Genomic DNA, 19,558 nt, shown 5'->3' on the forward strand with positions numbered 1-19,558 from the left:
GGAGGGTGGGAGGGAGGGAGACACAAGAGGGAGGAGATTTGGGGACATATGTATATGTATAACTGATTCACTTTGTTATAAAGCAGAAACTAACACACCATTGTAAAGCAATTATACTCCAATAAAGATGTTAAAAATGTATATATATATTATATATATATATATTTTTTAACTAATGTGATTAACAGGTTAAAAAAAAACATTTTAAAATCACTTGAAATAATTTTATTTTCTGTGTTGTTAACCTACCAACTTGATATTGTTGGGCTTCTTTCATTTCACTTTTTACATTTAGAGGGTTTTTTCCCATTCTGATTTAATTTGATTTTAATATAACCACATAAAACATTTACATGCCTCCAAAGTCAAATCTGCAAAACAAGGTACATTCAGAGAAATCTAGCTTTTTAACTGTTCCCCACCCCATCTCCAGCTTTGCCTTTCCTGTATCTGTTTTGCGTATGCACCACATAAATCTTTCTAAACTATGCCTCTCCATAGTCTTAGTCATGCCATACAATCTTCATTTGCTCCCTCCGTACTTGGAGTGAAATTCATATTCCTCAGCTTATTGTTTAACTCCCCTCATGACATAGCACCAATTGACCTAACTTCATTAGCCAGTGAGCCTAATGTTCAGCCAAATTGAATTGTTCATTGTTTCCTATACAGGCTCCCATATTTGTTCACTCTTGTTTTTCACTCAGATTTTTCTTACAGCCTGGATCACTTTATCATCCCCTTCCCTTCATAGCCCACCGCCAATCACCTTATCCAGATCTTACCCATTCTTTAAGCCGAGATCAGATGCTTCCTTCCTATAATACCCCTCCTCTACCATTCTCACATTTCTTGCTACAGACATGTTGATTTCTGAGAGTATCCTAATCGGGGACCATTAGAATTAAGTATTAGAGCGAGTCATCAGAGATCCAGAGATTTTGATAAATTGTATTCTGGTAGTATCACACTGACAGAACACTAACAGCACAAACACTTTCTTAATTGATTCATCTAATCTCCCAAGGGCAGTGCCAGTGATACTGCTGTTATCCACATCTCTTCATTTTTGTTAGAGTGCTTAGGAGACCAGAAATTTAATTTTAGGTTTAACCTAACAATATTCCATCTTTTTATTCAAGTGTACAAATTGCAGTTGCAAATTCAGTTTTACTGTGTAGTATCCCTGAGCTCAAATTCAGAGTGGGTTCCCTATAGGTGTGGGAAATTTTTCACACTCTCTAGAGATAACCTCTAAGTTGATAGATTTTAGAATTAAAATCTGTAGCTTAGGAGTATTTTGATAGTGTTTAAAGTATTGTATCAAACCTGTGTTCTTAATGCCTCAATAAATACATCTACAATTTTAATTTTTTTGCTCTTTCATTTAATTGGACCTGAGATAATTACAGAACCCCTTGAAGCCCCCAGTAGTTACCAACGTCAGGCAAAATTGTTTGCTTGCCAAGGACAGAATGTTTCCCTTTAATAATATAAGGGAAATGGAAGTTCCATTTTGCACCAAAAATGCAGTGCAGCATAGGTCCATTTGAATTCATGACAAACATAATAAAATGAGAAAGTAAAGAGTATGCTGGCTAAAATAATCCTTTGGTAATTATCACCTTATAGAAAGACCTTTAATTGCTAAAGGAAAAGGTAGGCAAAATATTCTTTGTTGCTTCTGATCCATGCAGAGTTTCTGATTCATAATAAAGAGCATTTAAAAAATGAATTTTGCAGTTTTGTTCCCCTTTTTAAATCAGTATAACTTAATGTGCCATAAGAAGAAAAGTGGTTTAATTATTCTTGGTTTATTTTTATACCTGGTCAAGAGTAAATATGTGAAACTTTACATCATTTCCAGAGATTAGTGTAAGAACATAAGTGAATGAGGTCTAATCTAGACTGCTTTATAAAAGAATCATATTTGGCAGAGAGATGTGAAATACTTGAAAGAAGAAAGGACAAAATTCCCAGCTCTTACCCCTGGTTCTCTATCTAAAAATCTGTCACATCCATTACCATTCACTTGTCTTTCCTCCCCTACTAGACTGTGAACTCTGTGAGGTCAGAAATGAGTCTGACTTCTCTGTTTATCCCCAGTGAATGCAGGGATGAATCGGGAGTCTGACTCTAGCCATGCTGACAAACTTCTGTTTAGCCTCAGGCAAGTCATAGTACAGCTCTCTCCTTATGCCTGTTTTCACAAGGATTAAAGAGAAAATCATAGTCTCTTAGAGATGGAAGAGACCTTAAAGAGTACATAATCCAACCCCTTATTTTGTGGATGAAAAACTCCTGCCTGCCTGGCTCTCCTAAATGTGAGAATAGAAATCCTTTGAACTAAATAAATAGCCGTGTTATATTTTATCCTGATTTTCTCTTGTGGGATAGAATAATTTCATTTGGGACTGTGGTGTAAAGCCTTAAACCAGATCTGTTTTCCTTTGCAATTTAGTCCTCAAATCTTATTCCTGAGTTAGAAAAAGAATGGCTGATTTAAGTTTCTCAGGGCAGAGGACAATAGGAGAGGGAAAGAACCATCTATTCAGTAGGATTTATGATAAATCAAAACAAAATACCTAAACCTAGTTGGTTAAATCATTTATCTCTCACTAGGCACCTCTCACTAAACTTTTTTTTTGTTTTATAATAAACTCATGGACACATTAAGGTCCTTATGTCTAAATATGTGGGCATTTAAAAAAATGATTTTCAGAAGTTTAGATTTGGGGGCTTTAAAATTTTACTTTGTAATGAAATATCTTCAAACTTATGAGGAAGAGCTGTGTCCTGGCATCTATTATAACAAACCCCAAGCGAACTGAAATATTTATTTATTCTTAAAATTAGGGAGTGATTATTTGCTTTTCAAAAGAAGGCTTCACTTTAAGAAAATATCCAAAAGAAGTACTTATATGTGCTACAACAAGAATGAACCTTAAAAATATGTTAAGGAAAAAAAGCCAATTACAAAAGACTAACATATTGTATGATTCTATTTATATGGAATATCCAGAATAGGCAAGTCAATAGAGGCAGAAAGTACATTCGTGGTTACTTAGGGCCAGGAGAGATGGGGGAATAGGAGGGTGATGGCTAAGGGGTACAGGGTTCCTTTTTTTTTTTTTTTTTTTTTTTTTTTTGCTGTACGGGGGCCTCTCACTGTTGTGGCCTCTCCCGTTGGGGTGCCCAGGCGCGGACGCGCAGGCTCAGCGGCCATGGCTCACGGGCCCAGCGGCTTTGCGGCATGTGGGATCTTCCCGGACCGGGGCACGAACCCGTGTCCCCTGCATTGGCAGGCAGATTCTTAACCACTGTACCACCAAGGAAGCCCCCATTTGCAGTTTTCACCCCCACCTGTTGATTACAGTTCTGCCTGCAGGAACTGTATCAGCCTACTTTCCCTTTAGCATCTCATGAATTATTATTATCATAAGGAAGTGAGAAGTTTGACCATTGTTGTCACAACCAAACCGAAAGGAAGCACTTAACCATATAATGGCATTGGGGAAATTGTTATAGCCTTGATGAAGGGAAACTTTGATTCAACATTTAATTTACTGTGATAGCTGGTCATGTTTAAAGCCTGAAGAGAGAATGTTTTGTAATCTTTATAGTGAGGCCTAGAAAATCACCAGGTCTTTGTGCTTTCAACTGATCAGCAGTGGAGGCTGAGTAATGATGCTACCTTTCTAGGTATGGCAAACGGCGGAGATGGTAAACATAACAGAGTAAAAAAAAAAAATTCCAGTTTTAAAAGAATCCGTGTTTTTATGTATGAGAAGAGAAAAGTTGCTCATCATATTTTACTTTTACTTTTTTTATCTACCAGGAAGACTTCAACTTAAACTTTAGGTCTAGTTTTAGCAAATGCCGTAATATTTAGTCTAAGTTTATGAATTATTTCTCTACTTACTTGTATGGTAGTACATATTTACTTATCCTTGTTTCAATTGTCTTGTTTTGATTCTTTTTTTAAAATATTTATTTATTTGGCTGTTCTGGGTCTTCCGTTGCGGCACGCGGGATCTTCGTTGCAGTGTGCGGAATCTTTTGGTCGCTGCACGCAGGCTCTTGGTTGAGGCATGCAGGATCTAGTTCCCTGACAGGGGATCAAACCTGGGCCCCCTGCATTGGGAGCATGGAGTCTTGAGGACTGGACCACCAGGGATGTCCCTGTTTCTTATTGTAAACCATCTTTAAAAATATTTTTTAAGAACTGGGTTGGGGGCTTTCCCAGTGGTGCAGTGGTTAAGATTGCACCTGCCAATGCAGGGGACACGGGTTCGAGCCCTGGTCCGGGAAGATCCCACATGCCGCGGAGCAACTAAGCCCGTGTGCCACAACTACTGACCCTGTGCTCTAGAGCCCGCGTGCCGCAACTAATGAAGCCCGCGCGCCTAGAGCCTGTGCTCCGCAGCAAGAGAAGCCACCGCTATGAGAAGCCCATGCACTGCAATGAAGAGTAGCCCCCGCTCGCCACAACTAGAGAAAGCCCGTGCGCAGCAACGAAGACCCAATGCAGCCAAAAATAAATAAAATAATAATTTTAAAAATTACAAGAGGGAGGAGATATGGGGATATATGTATATATATAGCTGATTCACTTTGTTATACAGCAGAAACTAACACACCATTGTAAAGCAATTATACTCCAATAAAGATGTTAAAAAAAATCATTGTGCCATTAAAAAAAATTGAACTGTAGGGAAAATAAACTATAGAATAAAAAACAAAAAGAGGGGGGGTAACTGAGGAGCCTGTAAAAATTCATTTTTAAGAATCCTTTTGCAGCCTGCATTAATGGAGCTTGCGTTCAGAGTTAAATTTATATTTTAGGTTAGGCTTCAAGTATATGGGGGATTAATATTTTATTGAATGCCTTTTATGTGCCTAGAAGAAAAAGCTCTCATTAATTCATGTCATTCTCACAGCATTTATACAAACTAAATATTATTCCTGTTTTAGTGATGAGGAAACTGAGACTGAGGTTCAAAAAGCTTGCCCAGGTTTACAAAACAAAATAAGAAAGTAAGTAGGTGTTGTTCTTTCTGCTCCTCCATACTATTATCTCCAACTGAGTACTGGTGACGTGCTGGGCGTTGCACAGATGCTGTTGCCACAGTGTTGAAAACAGCAGACACTTGCCCCTGTCCCCCTCTCTCTCAAAAAGAAGGTGAGGGGACTAAGTATATAGAATAATAAACCTGGTGTGACTTCATCTAATTTTAAAACTAGTGAGAATGTAAGTATTTCAGATATTCCTTACAGTGGTCCATTTTCTCTTTTAAGAATGCTGGGAATGCTCTATTGAATTTCCTTAGCCTTCCAATATCCTTATGGGAAAAACATTTATTATACAAATGCACAAGTAGTGTTGAGTGTAATTATGATCGTCTCCTTATTATCGAGTTTATTAGTGGAATCACTTCAGGACCAAGTTTTCTAACACTTGATATTACACAGTAGTCATCAGTCTGCATATTATTGAAAATTTAAAAACAGTTTTTAAAGCTACATGTATATTCATTAAATATTCTCTAAGAGTACTTAATTTCTTTTCCTCCCTTTCAGGGATTTAAAAAATAGACAAAAAGAAGAGAGGTTCAGCCATGTCTGTCTTCTTTGGGTAGCAAGGACATGCTTTGTGCTCCTGAAGTGGAGAAAGAGAGACCAATACCCTTAGGATCCAGAACATCTGGCAACGCTGCCCTAGAGGCTACACACCACAACTGTAGATGTACAAGGTTTCCCGTCAGGGCATTTCCTTTGAAGGGGGAGGATTCTTGTGGCAACAACTAGGGTTAGAGAAATGTGAAGCTGCTCTTGGGAGAGGTCGAGCTACAGAGTGAAGCGCTCGGCTTTGGCACTGTGGCTGAGAAGCTGTTGGTGTTACTCTGATTATGAGCCCACAAGAGAAGGTGTGGAGTTGGTGCAAGACATGACAACAAAATGTTTTATAATCTCATCACACAAGCCAAAGAGAAGAGTGAGTTTCAAGAAATGTGAATGCATGTTTAAAACTGTTGGGAAATTTTTTTTCTCTGTTTTTTTTTTTTGTTTTTGTACTCCTGAATAGAAGAATTTTCCTACGAGATCAGTGTCTCCAGCGCTAATAGCTGGTACCTTGAAATCTAGTTTAATTTGATTTAACACATGACAGTGAAGTGTGTGTTTTCTAAGAAATTTTATTCTCTTTATATTGTGTAATAATGGGGAAGTCTTGAAGATTCGTGCTGTGTTCTAAATGATTACCAAAAATTATCATACAAGTTGAAAGCACAGATAGGCTTTATAGGCTGGAAAAACCTAGGTGCAAATCCCTTCTTCTTTACTTATCAGTTCTGTTACCTTGAGCAAGTTTCTTACCCTCTCAGCTTCATCTTTGAGTTGAAGATGGTGGTGGTAACAACTTCCTCCTAGGGCTGTTATGAGATTATACTGAATATGTGTAAAACTCTCATATAGTAGTATACTAAGATTACATAATATGCTATTCTTATTTTTTTTAGAAAGTGGTGAAGATAAATGGGTTGCATTAACTTAAAAATACTTGATTTTCTAAAAACTTCTACAACAAACCAGCCTCATTGCCACCTTCTACCTCTTTCCCTGAAGTTGCTACAAGAGCTCTCTCACCTTTAGATACCTACTTGGTACCAGTGTTAAAGTTACAAGGTGAAATTAAGGTTTAAATATCTTATCAGCAACGTAAGCATCCATTTTGCACCTAATTTGGTACATGGAACACAACATTAGTCATATTTACTCTAGAGATTTGGATAATTTCAAAGAAACTTTTTTAAAGTCATACTCTTTGGTGTCACTAGAATTAAAGAGGCTTTTCACTCTGAACAGCTTCATTAGATGCTGTTATGACTGTAATTGTTTTTTAAAACAAATGAAACTTGGCAGTCGAAACCTACCAAAGAACAAGAAAAGCTTTGATTTAGATTTTATGGAACAGTGAAAGTATTTTTTAAAAGCTGAATTTTAAATAAGTTAATAAAATAAGTTAATAAATAGCAACCAGGTTGTGAGTTTTAAGTTTTTCTTAGAGTTTAGAAACTGAACTCAAAAATGCCTCTCTCACCCTCCATTATCTATTTATTCATTCATTCATTGCCTGTGTTGGGTCTTCATTGCTGCGCACGGGCTTTTTTCTCTAGTTGGGGTGAGTGGGGGCTACTCTTGTTTGCAGTGCATGGGCTTCTCATTGTGGTGGCTTCTCTTGTTGCGGAGCACAGGCTCTAGGCACGCGGGCTTCAGTAGTTGTGGCACATGGGCTTAATTGCTCCGAGGCATGTGGGATCTTCCCGGACCAGGGATCAAACCCTTGTCCCCTGCGTTGACAGGTGGATTCTTAACCACTGCACCACCAGGAAAAGTCCCTATCCATGTTTTTGAAGCTATGATCAAGATTTTTTTCTTTATCAGGGCAGTGCATTTTGCAGACCATTTAGCCTATTTACCAGTTTTTATACACTGAGCGAAACATACATACAATTAATTTCCTTGGTCTGCACCATATAATAAAAAAGTAAATATAACTAACTCAGTGTCTATCACAATATCTGGCTCAGAGTAGGTATTTTATTATTCATTCGTGAAATGCTATGAGAGTTGGGAAAAGGATTTCCTCAAAGGGAACTCAGAGAAAGCTTCATGGGAGCATTGGCATTTGGGCCTTTAAGATCATGGTGATCTCGGATATAGAGAGAGTTAGAAGGGCATGCCAGGATGAGAGAGGTTCAGGAGCCAAGGCCCAATGGTGATGGATACCATGCTAATGTATACATTGTTTACAAACCATCCAGTTCTTTTGAGCTGCTGTCACAATGTGAATCTAAAGACATAGGAACAAAAATGAAGCTAGCAAGGTAGCTACCTTCCTTTAGGATAGGTAGAATAAAATGAAGCCTCTCCCTTGGGATTTGGTTTGTCATTTGGAGTAGGCCCCTCTATGAGAACATCGAAGATAGATTGAATAGCAAAGGTAACCAAGTGGCTTACCTTCTCTGAGCCTTAATTTCCTCATCTTTAAAAATGAGGCCAATGAATAAGTAGAGTGTGGGGTATTTTGAGGATTAAATGAAGTAATGTATATGAAGAGCCTAGTACTTAGAAGGTCACTATTCTTGTGGTGGTTCTTGATAGTAGTAGTTGTATATATTATATGTGTTTATATATACATACATGTATATTTTTAAAATTTTATTTATTTTGTTTTTGGCTGTGTTGGGTCTTCGTTGCTACGCGCGGGCTTTCTCTAGCTGCAGCGAGCGGGGGCTACTCTTCGTTGCGGTGAGCAGGCTTCTTATTGCGCTGGCTTCTCTTGTTGCGGAGCACAGGCTCTAGGCGCACGGGCTTCGGTAGTTGTGGCACACGGGCTCAGTAGTTGCGGCTGGCACGCTCTAGAGCACAGGCTCAGTAGTTGTGGTGCACGGGCTTAGCTGCTCCCCAGCATGTGGGATCTTCCCAGACCAGGGGTCGAACCCGTGTTCCCTGCATTGGCAGGCCGATTGTTAACCACTGCGCCACCAGGGAAGTCCCGAAAGTAGTAGTTGTAATGAAAATAGTAACATGTTGTTTGGGATGAAAAGACATTTCGTTATCCAAAAGAATCAATGGTGCATTACAGCATAACAGCAGCTTTATGAGTATTTCTAATTCTGGTGTCAATCACATATACTTCACAGTGCCATTTGTGTAATGTAAATACAACTTTGTTTTTCTTATTTCATAATAAAATTTTTTACTCTGAGTACTTTATATAACATGTAGAGGAGTAGCTGCATATTCCAAAGATTCACCATAATAGATACCATGAAGTACAATGACACTTTTCTACAGAAGCCTTTTAAAGGAATGTTTAATTCTTTTTTTATCCCTTATCCCAGCCTCCCTAGAGTTCTCAACTGCTCATTAAGTTCAAATTTGTGCAAACTACAAGAAAATCTTTCTAAGAGAGTTGATTCATCCAAGAATTTTATCATAAGAGACTTCAGAGATGAGGAAACTGGGGCTAATTGAGATTTGTCTGCACAGGTTATTTGTGCTAAAACTGGGATTGAGTCTGTTTTCTTCTCTCCTTGGCTAGGACTCTTTCTTTGGTATATACCATGCTGTCTGTAATCAAGTACATCTATGCCGTAAACCTGTATTGATCTTAAGAGTTGGGGTGGTTGAGGAGGGCACAAGTCCTGTTAGAAGTATTTCATCAAGGAATGATTTTAAGTTTTAACAGCTTTACAACAAGTTTTAACAGTTTTTTAAAAGTATGATCACATACTATACAATTCATCCATTGAAGCTCTACAATTCTATGATTTTTACCTTATTCAGAGTTTTGCAACCATCACCACAATTAATTTTAGAACATTTTTATTACACAAAAAGAAACCCCATACATCTTAGCCATCACTCCCCAACCTTCTCATTCACCCCAGCCCTAGGCAACCACTAATCTAGTTTCTGTCTCTATATATTTGCATGTTCTGGACATTTTATACAAATCACATCATAAAATATATGGTCCTTTGTGACTAGCTTCTTTAATTTAGCATAGTGTTTTCAAGATTATACTGTGTGGGGCTTCCCTGGTGGCACAATGGTTGGGAGTCCACCTGGCAATGCAGGGGACACGGGTTCGAGCCCTGGTCCGGGAAGATCCCACATGCCGCGGAGCAACTAAGCCCGTTTGCCACAACTACTGAGCCTGAACTACCGAGCCTGCACTCTCGAGCCCACGAGCCACAACAACTGAAGCCCCTGTACCTAGAGCCTGTGCTCCGCAACAAGAGAAGCCACCTCAATGAGAAGCTCGCGCACTGCAACACCCACACACCGCAAGAGTAGCGCCTGCTTGCTGCAACTAGAGAAAGCCTGCGCACAGCAACGAAGAAGCTACACAGCCAAAAATAATAAATAAATAAGAATAAATAAATTTATAAGATTATACTGTACGTTGTATATCAGTATTTCCTTATTATTGCCAAATAATATTCAATTATATGGATATATCACATTTTATATATTCATTCATCAGTTGATGGACATTTGAGTTGTTTCTACTTTTTTGATACAATGAATAATGCTGTTGTGAATATCTGTGCACAAGTTTTTGTATGGACATTTGTCTTTATTTCTCTCGGGCATGTACCTAGGAGTGGAATTGTTGGATCATTTGGTAACTCTGTTTAATCATTTGAGGAACTGCCAGAGTGTTTACCAAGGAAGTGCACCATTTTACATTCCTACCAGCAGTCTATGAGGGTTCCATTTTCTCTACATTCTCACCAATGCTAGTTATTGTCTGTCTTTTTTATTATCGCCTTCCTAGTTAGGTGTGAAGTGGTATCTCACTGTGGTTTTGATTTGCATTTCATTAATGGCTAATGATGTTGAGCATCTTTTCATGTGCATATTGTCCATTTGTCAGTGTTCTTTTGAGAAATGTCTCTCCAGGTCCTTTGCCCATTTCTAAGTTGGGTTTTCTCTCTAATATTTAGTTGTAATTGTTCTTTATATAGTCTATGTACAAGTCCCTTATAACACTTATGAGTTGCAAAAATTTTTTCCCATTCTGTGGGTTGTCTCTTCAATTTCTTAATGGTGTCCTTTGAAGTTTGGTCTGTTTTATCTATTTCTTTTCTTTTGTGGCTTATGCTTTTGGTGTCATATCTAAGAAACCATTGACTAAATCCAAGGTCATGAAGATTTACACCCATGTTTTCTTCTAAGAGTTTCATAGTTTTAGATCTTACATTTAGATCGTCGATTCATTTTGAGTTAATTTTTGTATATTGTGTGAGGAAGAATCCAACTTCATTCTTTTGCATGTTGATAGCCGCTTGTCCCAGTATCATTTGTTGAAAAGACTATTGAGTTGTCTTGGCAAAGGAAATGATTCTTAAGCATTGCTTTAAAAGGAGAGATGTAAATGGCAGAAATGAAAGAATTCTGATCTGGCTTCTAGGTAAATTATGTGAAGAGTGTGAGGTCAAGATATTTAGACCAGGACTTCCCTGGTGGTCCAGTGGGTAAGACTCTGTGCTCCCAATGCAGGGGGCCTGGGTTCGATCCCTGGTCTGGGAACTAGATCCCACGTGTATGCCACAACTAAGACCTGGCGCAGCCAAAAAAATAATACCTAAGTAAAATAAATATTTTTTAAAAGAAGATATTTAGATCAGAGAGTCCTTTCCCCATGGCAGACCGTTGGAAACCGTAAGTAATAGATGAGACATCTGCTGAGGAGGAATTCAGAGTTAAGTTGTAGTGTTAGAAGTCTATCAAGAAATGCCCTGATGGTCTTAACTTCTTTTGTTGAAATAAGTCATGGAATCTTCAGTTATTAAGATGAATGTACAGAGAAACTTTGAGGGAATTTAAGTATGTACAAGCTGCTGTAAATTTATAAGATAAAGCCAATGTAGAAAAAATAAATGACAGAGCTAGAGCATGAGAAATATAATTTATAATTTTATTTCCTCCAAGTAAACACAGAAGCACAGAAACGGATGCAAATAACTGAATGGCAAAATAGTGGAAAGAATGTTAGTGAAGGCAGAAGACGCCTGTACTCGCGGGCGGTGGGAGCCGGGACCCGGGACCCGGGACCCCGGGGCGCTCCTGCCTTAGTGGTTGCAGGATGCGGGCACCTCCCAGGGCCGAGAGGAGCTGTGTCCTGCTGGCCAAGGAACTCGTCATCACGGACAGCAGCCCAAACCAACCCCAACCCCACCTTGACTGGGCTCTGAACTTGCACCACCACCCCCATCACCCAGACCTCGCTGCCAGGCTCGGATCTTCCTGGTCCCACTCATGTCACAGACACAAAGCCAAAGCAAGCCCAACCCCCCTCCCCCCCCTCCACTGGCACTGGAGAGTCCCAGTGGACACACAGAAAAAAACGGAAAGAGAAACGGGTGCCATGAGTAACAGAAAATCAGTTTTTAAAAGGTGCTTTAGGGCTTCCCTGGTGGCGCAGTGCTTAAGAATCCGCCTGCCAATGCAGGGGACACGGGTTCGAGCCCTGGTCCGGGAAGATCCCACATGCCGTGGGGCAGCTAAGCCCATGCGCCCCAACTGCTGAGGCTGCGCTCTAGAGCCTGTGAGCCACAACTACTGAGCCCACATGCTGCTACTGAAGCCCGTGCGCCTAGAGCCCATGCTCCGCAACAAGAGAAGCCACCGCAATGAGAAGCCCGCGCACCGTAACAAGTAGCCCCTGCTCGCCACAACTAGAGAAAGCCCGCGCAGCAACGAAGACCCAACACAGCCAAAAATCAATTAAAAAAAAAATGTTAGGAGGAGTCAGAATTCCTCCATTCTAATCCTAACCTACACTAGTTATGTAACCTTGAGTAAGTCAGCCTTCAGAATAGTAGCTGAGGGCTTCCCTGGTGGCTCAGTGGTTGAGAGTCCGCCTGCTGATGCAGGAGACACGAGTTCGTGCCCCGGTCCGGGCAGATCCCACATGCCGCGGAGCGGCTGGGCCCTTGAGCCATGGCCGCTGAGCCTGCGCGTCCGGAGCCTGTGCTCCACAACGGGAGAGGCCACAACAGTGAGAGGCCCGCGTACCACCAAAAAAAAAAAAAAGAAGAGTAGCTGATAGGGACTTCTCTGGTGGTCCAGTGGTTAAGACTTCACCTTCCAATGCAGGGGGTTCAGGTTCCATCCCTGGTCAGGGAGCTAAGTTCCCATGTGCTTCGGGGCCAAAAAACGCAAAACATAAAACAGAAGCAATGATGTAACAAATTCAATAAAGACTTTAAAAATGGTCCACATCAACCAAAAAAAAATCTAAAATAAAAAAAGAATAGTAGGTGATATTTTCAGAGGCCCTACCATATTCCGGACCTTGTACAAGCCTCAACCTCCTTTTTTGTAAAATGGAGATTATATTGAATTAATTACTTTGAAAACTTCCGTGAAGAGCCATGTACATAGAAGAGATTATTCTTGAAATTTGGTTTTATTCACTGTAGTAGTAGTAGCATCTGATAGTATGTGTGTCAGTGCTCAAAACAGTTCTGAAGGATGTGCTGTATTCTTATTTTGCTGAAGAAACTGATGTTCAGTGGTTATGAAAGTTGCACAGTCAGTAATCAGTAGAGTCGTGATTCTAATCCAGTTCTGCATGATTTCTTTATACCACCTTGACTTTGTCTTGAAAGATAGTAGATCCTGGTGGGCAGAGGAGGGGGAAGGAATAGGGTAGCACCAGTGAGGTTTAATTTATTATATATGAAAGCTTAAGATGTAATTCCAAAGAGATGATTAGTCCTGAGATTGGTGATCTCATTGGTGAGGTGGAACACTACCATGTGTTAATAAGGTCATAGGTATATCCCGTTTGATTAACTTGTAAGTCCCAGAAGAGCTAAATGTTACGAAGCACAGTCATATAATAGTTTATCCATGTGTCTTCTGGAATCTTGGACATTTTTCTTCAGGAGACAGAGGGAAGACAGAACACTGGTGAGGTAATGAAGTCTGAGTGGAAAGCAGAGGTGAGTACAAGAGGCCAAAATAGTACTATAGTTTGTGGAGATGGGTAGACTTTGCTTTGAACCAAGAGGATGTCACTTCTTAGAATTAATTCTCATATTCATACCCTTTGAAGACCCTTCTCACCCCACCAATAAAGTGTCTATGATTAATTTCCAAATATGGAACTAAGCAGGTCTGGAGTGCTTCATAGCTTTGATCTCTCAGCTCTTTTCACACTTCTTATCCTTCCCATGGTTGAGTTGAGAAATATTATTTGGAAATATAAGACTAATAGACCAGAAAAAGAGTACAGAAAGACCGGAAAAGAATACAAGAGCAGAACAGTTTTTATTCATTGATTTATGCTGTGCCATTTTCTTCTTGACAACAAGTACAAAGTTCAGGCTTTAGTTGTCATCCTGCTGCTACTAAATTAGCAAGCAGTAAACATGCTTCTCTTTGATGCAGTTTATCTGTTGGAGATGTCGTCAGCTGGCACAGGGGAAGCAAAGAACTTTGAACTCTAATTCTGATTTGCAAACTTTCAGTTTCTGCCTAGAAATCCATGGTGATTGGTGTCTATGAGAATAGATCTGTGATGCAAATATGAATAGGAAAGGTAGCTAATATACATTGGGCTCATGCTTTATGTGAGGCAGTCTGAAGCACTTGAAGAGGAAGTAAGAGTCTCAGAAATTACGAAGGCCTGAGTTGTTTTCATTTATACTGCTGTGCTTCTCAGAAATGGCAGAACTGGGATTCAGAAGAAAACCTGAGAGACATTTGAGAGAAAGCTGATGGCTGTGTGCTAATTTTGCATGTACATGTGTGTGTTCATGTGTTCCATCACTCTGAAAGACTGCCTTGGTAGTCCCACCTAACCCCACCATTAATCCATCATTCATAATTCATTCTTTTCACCATAGTTTTGTCTTTTTGAGAATGATAAAAGGATTGGGTCACTTTTGGTCTAGAGTAAAACTTTCATAATGTAAGGGAGACCACAAAATGTAAAGGATTATATACATTGTCCTATGTTTTCTCTTGACAGAAATTCCATCTTCTGGTTCCTTTTTCTATTTAGGACATTTTTTTGTGTGTTCCCCTTATTTCAGGGAAGAATTTCTAACAGTACAGTTATATACATTCTTGGTGACCTAAAAAGAAACAATAATATGCATTAGGTTCGTAGGAACCTCTGCTTTTGGGGTATATGTGAGAAATGAAGTTTTTTAACCATACCTTAAGTTCCAGCATATATCTATTACCAGAAATATTTTTTCAGAATATTCTCCCTTCTTCCTTGTAAAGTCACAGAGAAGTTTTGGGGCTCCTCAGCTAGGTCACAGTGGCCAAAAGACTGTGCCTCATCTTAGAATAGAATCAGTATATTATTTGTGATACAAAACAAAGTAACCAATAGTTCTTCAAATTTCCCACTTCATGTTCATTTCCTCCAGACACAAAATAGGTTTGAGGAAAAAAGTATTTTCCTGATGCTTTGAGCTGCCTGTGTTTGGGATTCAATGTATTTTGGGTGCTTATTGCTTAACTGGGCTGAAGATTATCTCATGTGACAGCATAGATCTCTTGTTTTGGAATTGCCATTACTTTCTAGAACAGCCACTCTGTACACCGGCCAACATGCCCTGGATCCTCTTGCTTCATATTACAGTGATACTGCTTTGTCAGGGTAGAATTCAGCCTCACAGGGCTGGTGTCAGTCTTTGCTGACCTCATGCCACAGTACAGCATGTTCAAATCTGGGAGAAACCCGAGGATTATTCGACACATTCCTCCTCCTCCTCCCTCACCAGCATGGAACCCTCACTCTCCTCGGAAACCGTATGTTGTATATGTGTGTGTATCTGTCTTTTTAAAAAATCTCTTCCTTAATCTTATAATTCTACAGCTTTAAGTGGGGGCTGGTTGAATAGACAGACACAGGAAATGCTGTGAGCTGCTGGAACTTAGCATTTTTCAGCAGTAGATCTCAGCCACGGGTATTTGCTATTTTGGGTCTGACTTGTGTGAGGCTGCAATAACTGAGAAGCATATTATGTGTTTCCTAGTTGTTCATTTTACCCATAGGTGTTTAGGCAGAATGCACAGGGTGTTCTTTGGCTGTGTGGTCATGCTCAGATCATACCAGAGTGTCCCCATTCTCCCGTATGATGGGCCGTTTCAGTGTAGAGTAAATGTCATCCTCACTCTCTCAGGCTAAATAGTTATCCAAAAGTAAGTGTTTTCTTCAATGAACAAAAGAGTTTTGTTTGCCTTTGGCAGCTTGGGAAAAGCTTGGGTTAAATTTGGAGATGCCAGGCATGCATAACAAATGAGAATTTGGATTAAAACCATTTGAAATATTTCTCACATTTAAAAAAAAAAACAAAAACGGTTCTTATTATTCAGCTACTTGTTTTCAGTGTATTTTTCCCCGAAGACTTGGCAGTTTTCTAAATTGTAAAGCAGTATGCACATATCTTGGTGCTAAGTTCATGTCTTCAGATCACCAGAGCAAGTCCCTGAGATACAGCTAGATGGGAGGGTGATCCAGCTTTATGCAACGCAACCCACCGTTTTCACATTTCATCCAAGTCATGCCTACAAAACCTTGCCTATAGCTTGATTTTACCGTGGTTTTTTGGTGTTGGCTTTATAAATGATGCATAGATATTTTCTGAGATAAATGCTAAAGCAAAGCAGATTCTTTGTAGTTTTACCTGATTCTAAAGCTAACATTTATTAATATTGTTTGATGTGAGCCACTGGATTTAAGATCCAAACAGATTTTTCACCCTGAAGTTTGATATTAAATTACTCTCTTATTCCTTAAGGTTGATAATTTAAATGCCAACTTTATTAACAGATTGTACCCCTGCTCTTTACCCGTTTTTTCTGTTGTTTGTTCTGTCTCTTGGATTTTAAAACCCTGGCACATCTCTGTTTGTTCTGAGGTTATAAAAGGTCAGTTTACTTATCTATGTTTCATTAAGAATGCGAGCCCAGGGGCTTACCTGGTGGCACAGTGGTTGAGAGTCCGCCTGCCGATGCAGGGGACACGGGTTCGTGCCCCGGTCCGGGAAGGTCCCTCATGCCTTGGAGTGGCTAGGCCCGTGAGCCGTGGCCGCTGAGCCTGCGCGTCCAGAGCCTGTGCTCTGCAACGGGAGAGGCCACAACAGTGAGAGGCCCGCGTACCGCCAAAAAAAAAAAAAAAAAAAAAAAGAATGCGAGCCCAGGTTGAATGGGATGGTCAAAAGGAAAGAATTCATAGGTAAACCCTAAAAGGATAGGGGGTGGAGACTGATAGTTAAACAGAAGTTAACTCCTTTTTCACCATTATTGACAGTCCAAAAAGAGGAGGGAAACATAAAACATAATCTAAATATTTATAATTGATTTTATTTTCTCCATTTGTTGCATTAACCCATGAGTAGAGGAAGCTTGCCAAAAGTATACACTTAGTACCTGAGTGAATGATTATGTTTCCTTGCTTCACTACCCATGTCTCTGTCTCACTTACCCAAACTATTCGTCAAATCTGGTGAACTAAATTACTCCTATTGAAACAATGATTAAAATGTTCAGAAATGAGGTCCTTGCTCCAGTTTCTGAAATTCTTAATATGGCTATCTGCATACATCAAACTGCTCTAGATAGGGGTTTACATATAACCTCCTTGCATGAGGTTGCAACACACTTTGTGAAAACTACAGAATAAACATTTTGAAGGAAGAAAACTCTAGAGGGGAAAACATATCAGACTCTAGGAAATAAATGGAGAGTTTCAGCAAGTGGGATATTATAGAATGCATTGTATATATATTGAACTTATATTTTAAGTACATAAGATAATATTCCCAGATGTTGACCAGTTTTAAAGATGAATAATTTCCTCTTTCCTTTCTTAATAACCCTGCAGCACCACACATCTGTGTCAGTTGCCCTGGTTTTCTGTACAAATGCACAGAAATTACAGTGACAATTTAGAACATAGCATGTGTAATCATTTGGTTCTGTAGAGATGCTATCATTTAAACAATTGTTTTTTACATTGGGCTGTCAGTTTATTAAATGGTGAACTTTTGAAAGATAAAACAAAACTCCCCTCCCATCTAAACCCTCAAACTGCTGCTTGACCTAAATCTCATCACTCCATAGGGCTCAGAATGCCACATAAAAGTCAGATTCCATAGGAACGATGCAGAGTTCTGCCCACATCATTTTGTAATTGTGGGATTTCTTTTTAATTGAGTTTCATTCAAAAGAAATAGCTAGAATAGTGATTTGAATGGTGGATGAGAAGTGTACAATAAGGCAGCAGAAGGAGACTGTTTCATGTTGCAGTGTTTCCCTCCTCCCAGGGCTCAAAATGACTTCCTTCTCCTCATGAGAATGTTTTATATCCCTTAAGACTGTTAGAGGGAAAACAGGTCAAGAACTCTGACCTAATGCTTAAAAACATTTGTCATTGATTATTTTAATTCACGCCAGAAATTATTAAATGCCAGAGCTCCAGTATATCCTGTCTGAAAGAGAGGGTGGTATAGACCAATCATTTGTTCACTGAATAAACAATTATTGAGATTCTGCTGTATATCAGAGTTTGGGAGTTGAGATGGATTGTCTGCCTTCATGCAGCTTACATTCTAGTTGGGGAAGATGACAACAAGTAATAAGCCTATTAGGTTAACTAGGAGCATGTTAGAGAGGTGTGGGCTATAAAATAATAAAGCTGGAAAAGGGAGATTGGAAGTGCTGGGGGCAGGCTGCCTTTTTTTTTTTTGGATAAATTTATCTATTTATTTTTGTCTGCGTTGGGTCTTCGTTTCTGTACACGAGCTTTCTCTAGTTGCGGCAGGCTGGGGCTACTCTACGTTGTGGTGCGCATGCTTCTCGTTGCGGTGGCTTCTCGTAGAGCATGGGCTCTAAGGCGCAGGGGCTTCAGTAGTTGTGGCACACAGGCTCAGTGGTTGTGGCTTGCGGGCTCTAGAGTGCAGGCTCAGGAGTTGTGGCGCATGAGCTCAGTTGCTTCGTGGCATGTGAGTGCATCCCCTGCATTGGCAGGCAGATTCTTAACCACTGCACCACCAGGGAAGTCCCTGGGCTGCTAGAGTGCAGGCTCAGGAGTTGTGGCGCATGAGCTCAGTTGCTTCGTGGCATGTGGGTACATCCCCTGCATTGGCAGGCAGATTCTTAACCACTGCACCACCAGGGAAGTCCCTGGGCTGCTATTTTTAATTAGATAGTAAGTGTAAGCCTCATTAAAGAAGACATTTGAGGAAGGACTTGAAAGAGGCAAGCAGGTTAGCCATACAGGTGTCTGAGCAATGAGCATTCCCAACAGAGGGTACAGAACAAAGGCAAGAGTGTTCCTGATGGATACAAGGAATAGGAAAGAGGTTGGTGTGACTAGAGTAAGAATAAGGGAGTGTAGAGTGGTAGTAATTGGGGTGTCAAAGATGTAATTGAGTGCCTCAGTTATCTATTGCTATATAACATAGCACTCCAAAACTTAGTGACTTTAAACAACTATTTTATTTGCTCATAATTCTGCGAGTCAGGTATTTGGGCTGGGCTCAGTTAGGTGTTCTTGTGCTGGTCTTGCCTGGGGAGTCACTGTAGTGGTTAGGTGGTTCAAGACATGTTTGGCGGTTGGTATAGCTGAGCCTCTCTCCTTGTGGTACAAGGATTTTAGCCTGAACAGCTTATAAGGATGGAGTTGTAATTGACTGAGATGTAAAGCCTGCTGAAGGTCTCAGTATAGCAAGAGAAAGCAAGCCCCAGGCACAACCACTTTTCAAGTCTCTGCTTGTGTGACATTTGGTAATGTTTCACTGGGCCAAAACAAGTCCATGGCCAAACCTTGTATCACGGGAGGGAGAAATAGATTCCGCCTCTTTTTTTGTGTGTGTGTGTGGTATGCGGGCCTCTCGCTGTTGCGGCCTCTCCCGTTGCGGAGCACAGGCTCTGGATGCGCAGGCTCAGCGGCCATGGCTCACGGGCCCAGCCGCCCCGTGGCATGTGGGGTCTTCCTGGACCGGGGCACGAACCC

At 40.2% G+C, this 19,558-nt stretch overlaps 1 protein-coding gene across 21 annotated transcripts in view; it reads left to right on the plus strand.

Annotated features, from left to right (window-relative positions):
• The window catches only part of TMCC1 (transmembrane and coiled-coil domain family 1), a 163,088-nt gene that overhangs the window by 81,597 nt on the left and 61,933 nt on the right, over nt 1-19,558 (plus strand). The window contains exon 2 of one of the 21 annotated variants that reach the window (XM_028479841.2): nt 5,581-5,995. The exons of 14 other annotated variants lie outside the window; for them this stretch is intronic. In XM_028479841.2, coding sequence (XP_028335642.1) covers nt 5,948-5,995 — 48 coding nt within the window. In that variant the 5' untranslated portion in view covers nt 5,581-5,947. Of the gene's footprint in view, nt 1-5,580; nt 5,996-6,642; nt 6,685-14,693; nt 15,364-19,558 lie in introns of those variants that run through there. 6 more of the 21 variants (XM_028479842.2, XM_028479829.2, XM_028479830.2 and 3 more) reach the window with 6 other exon arrangements.

This window comes from Physeter macrocephalus, chromosome 18 (assembly GCF_002837175.3).
Source record: "Physeter macrocephalus isolate SW-GA chromosome 18, ASM283717v5, whole genome shotgun sequence".
Lineage (NCBI taxonomy): Eukaryota > Metazoa > Chordata > Mammalia > Artiodactyla > Physeteridae > Physeter > Physeter macrocephalus.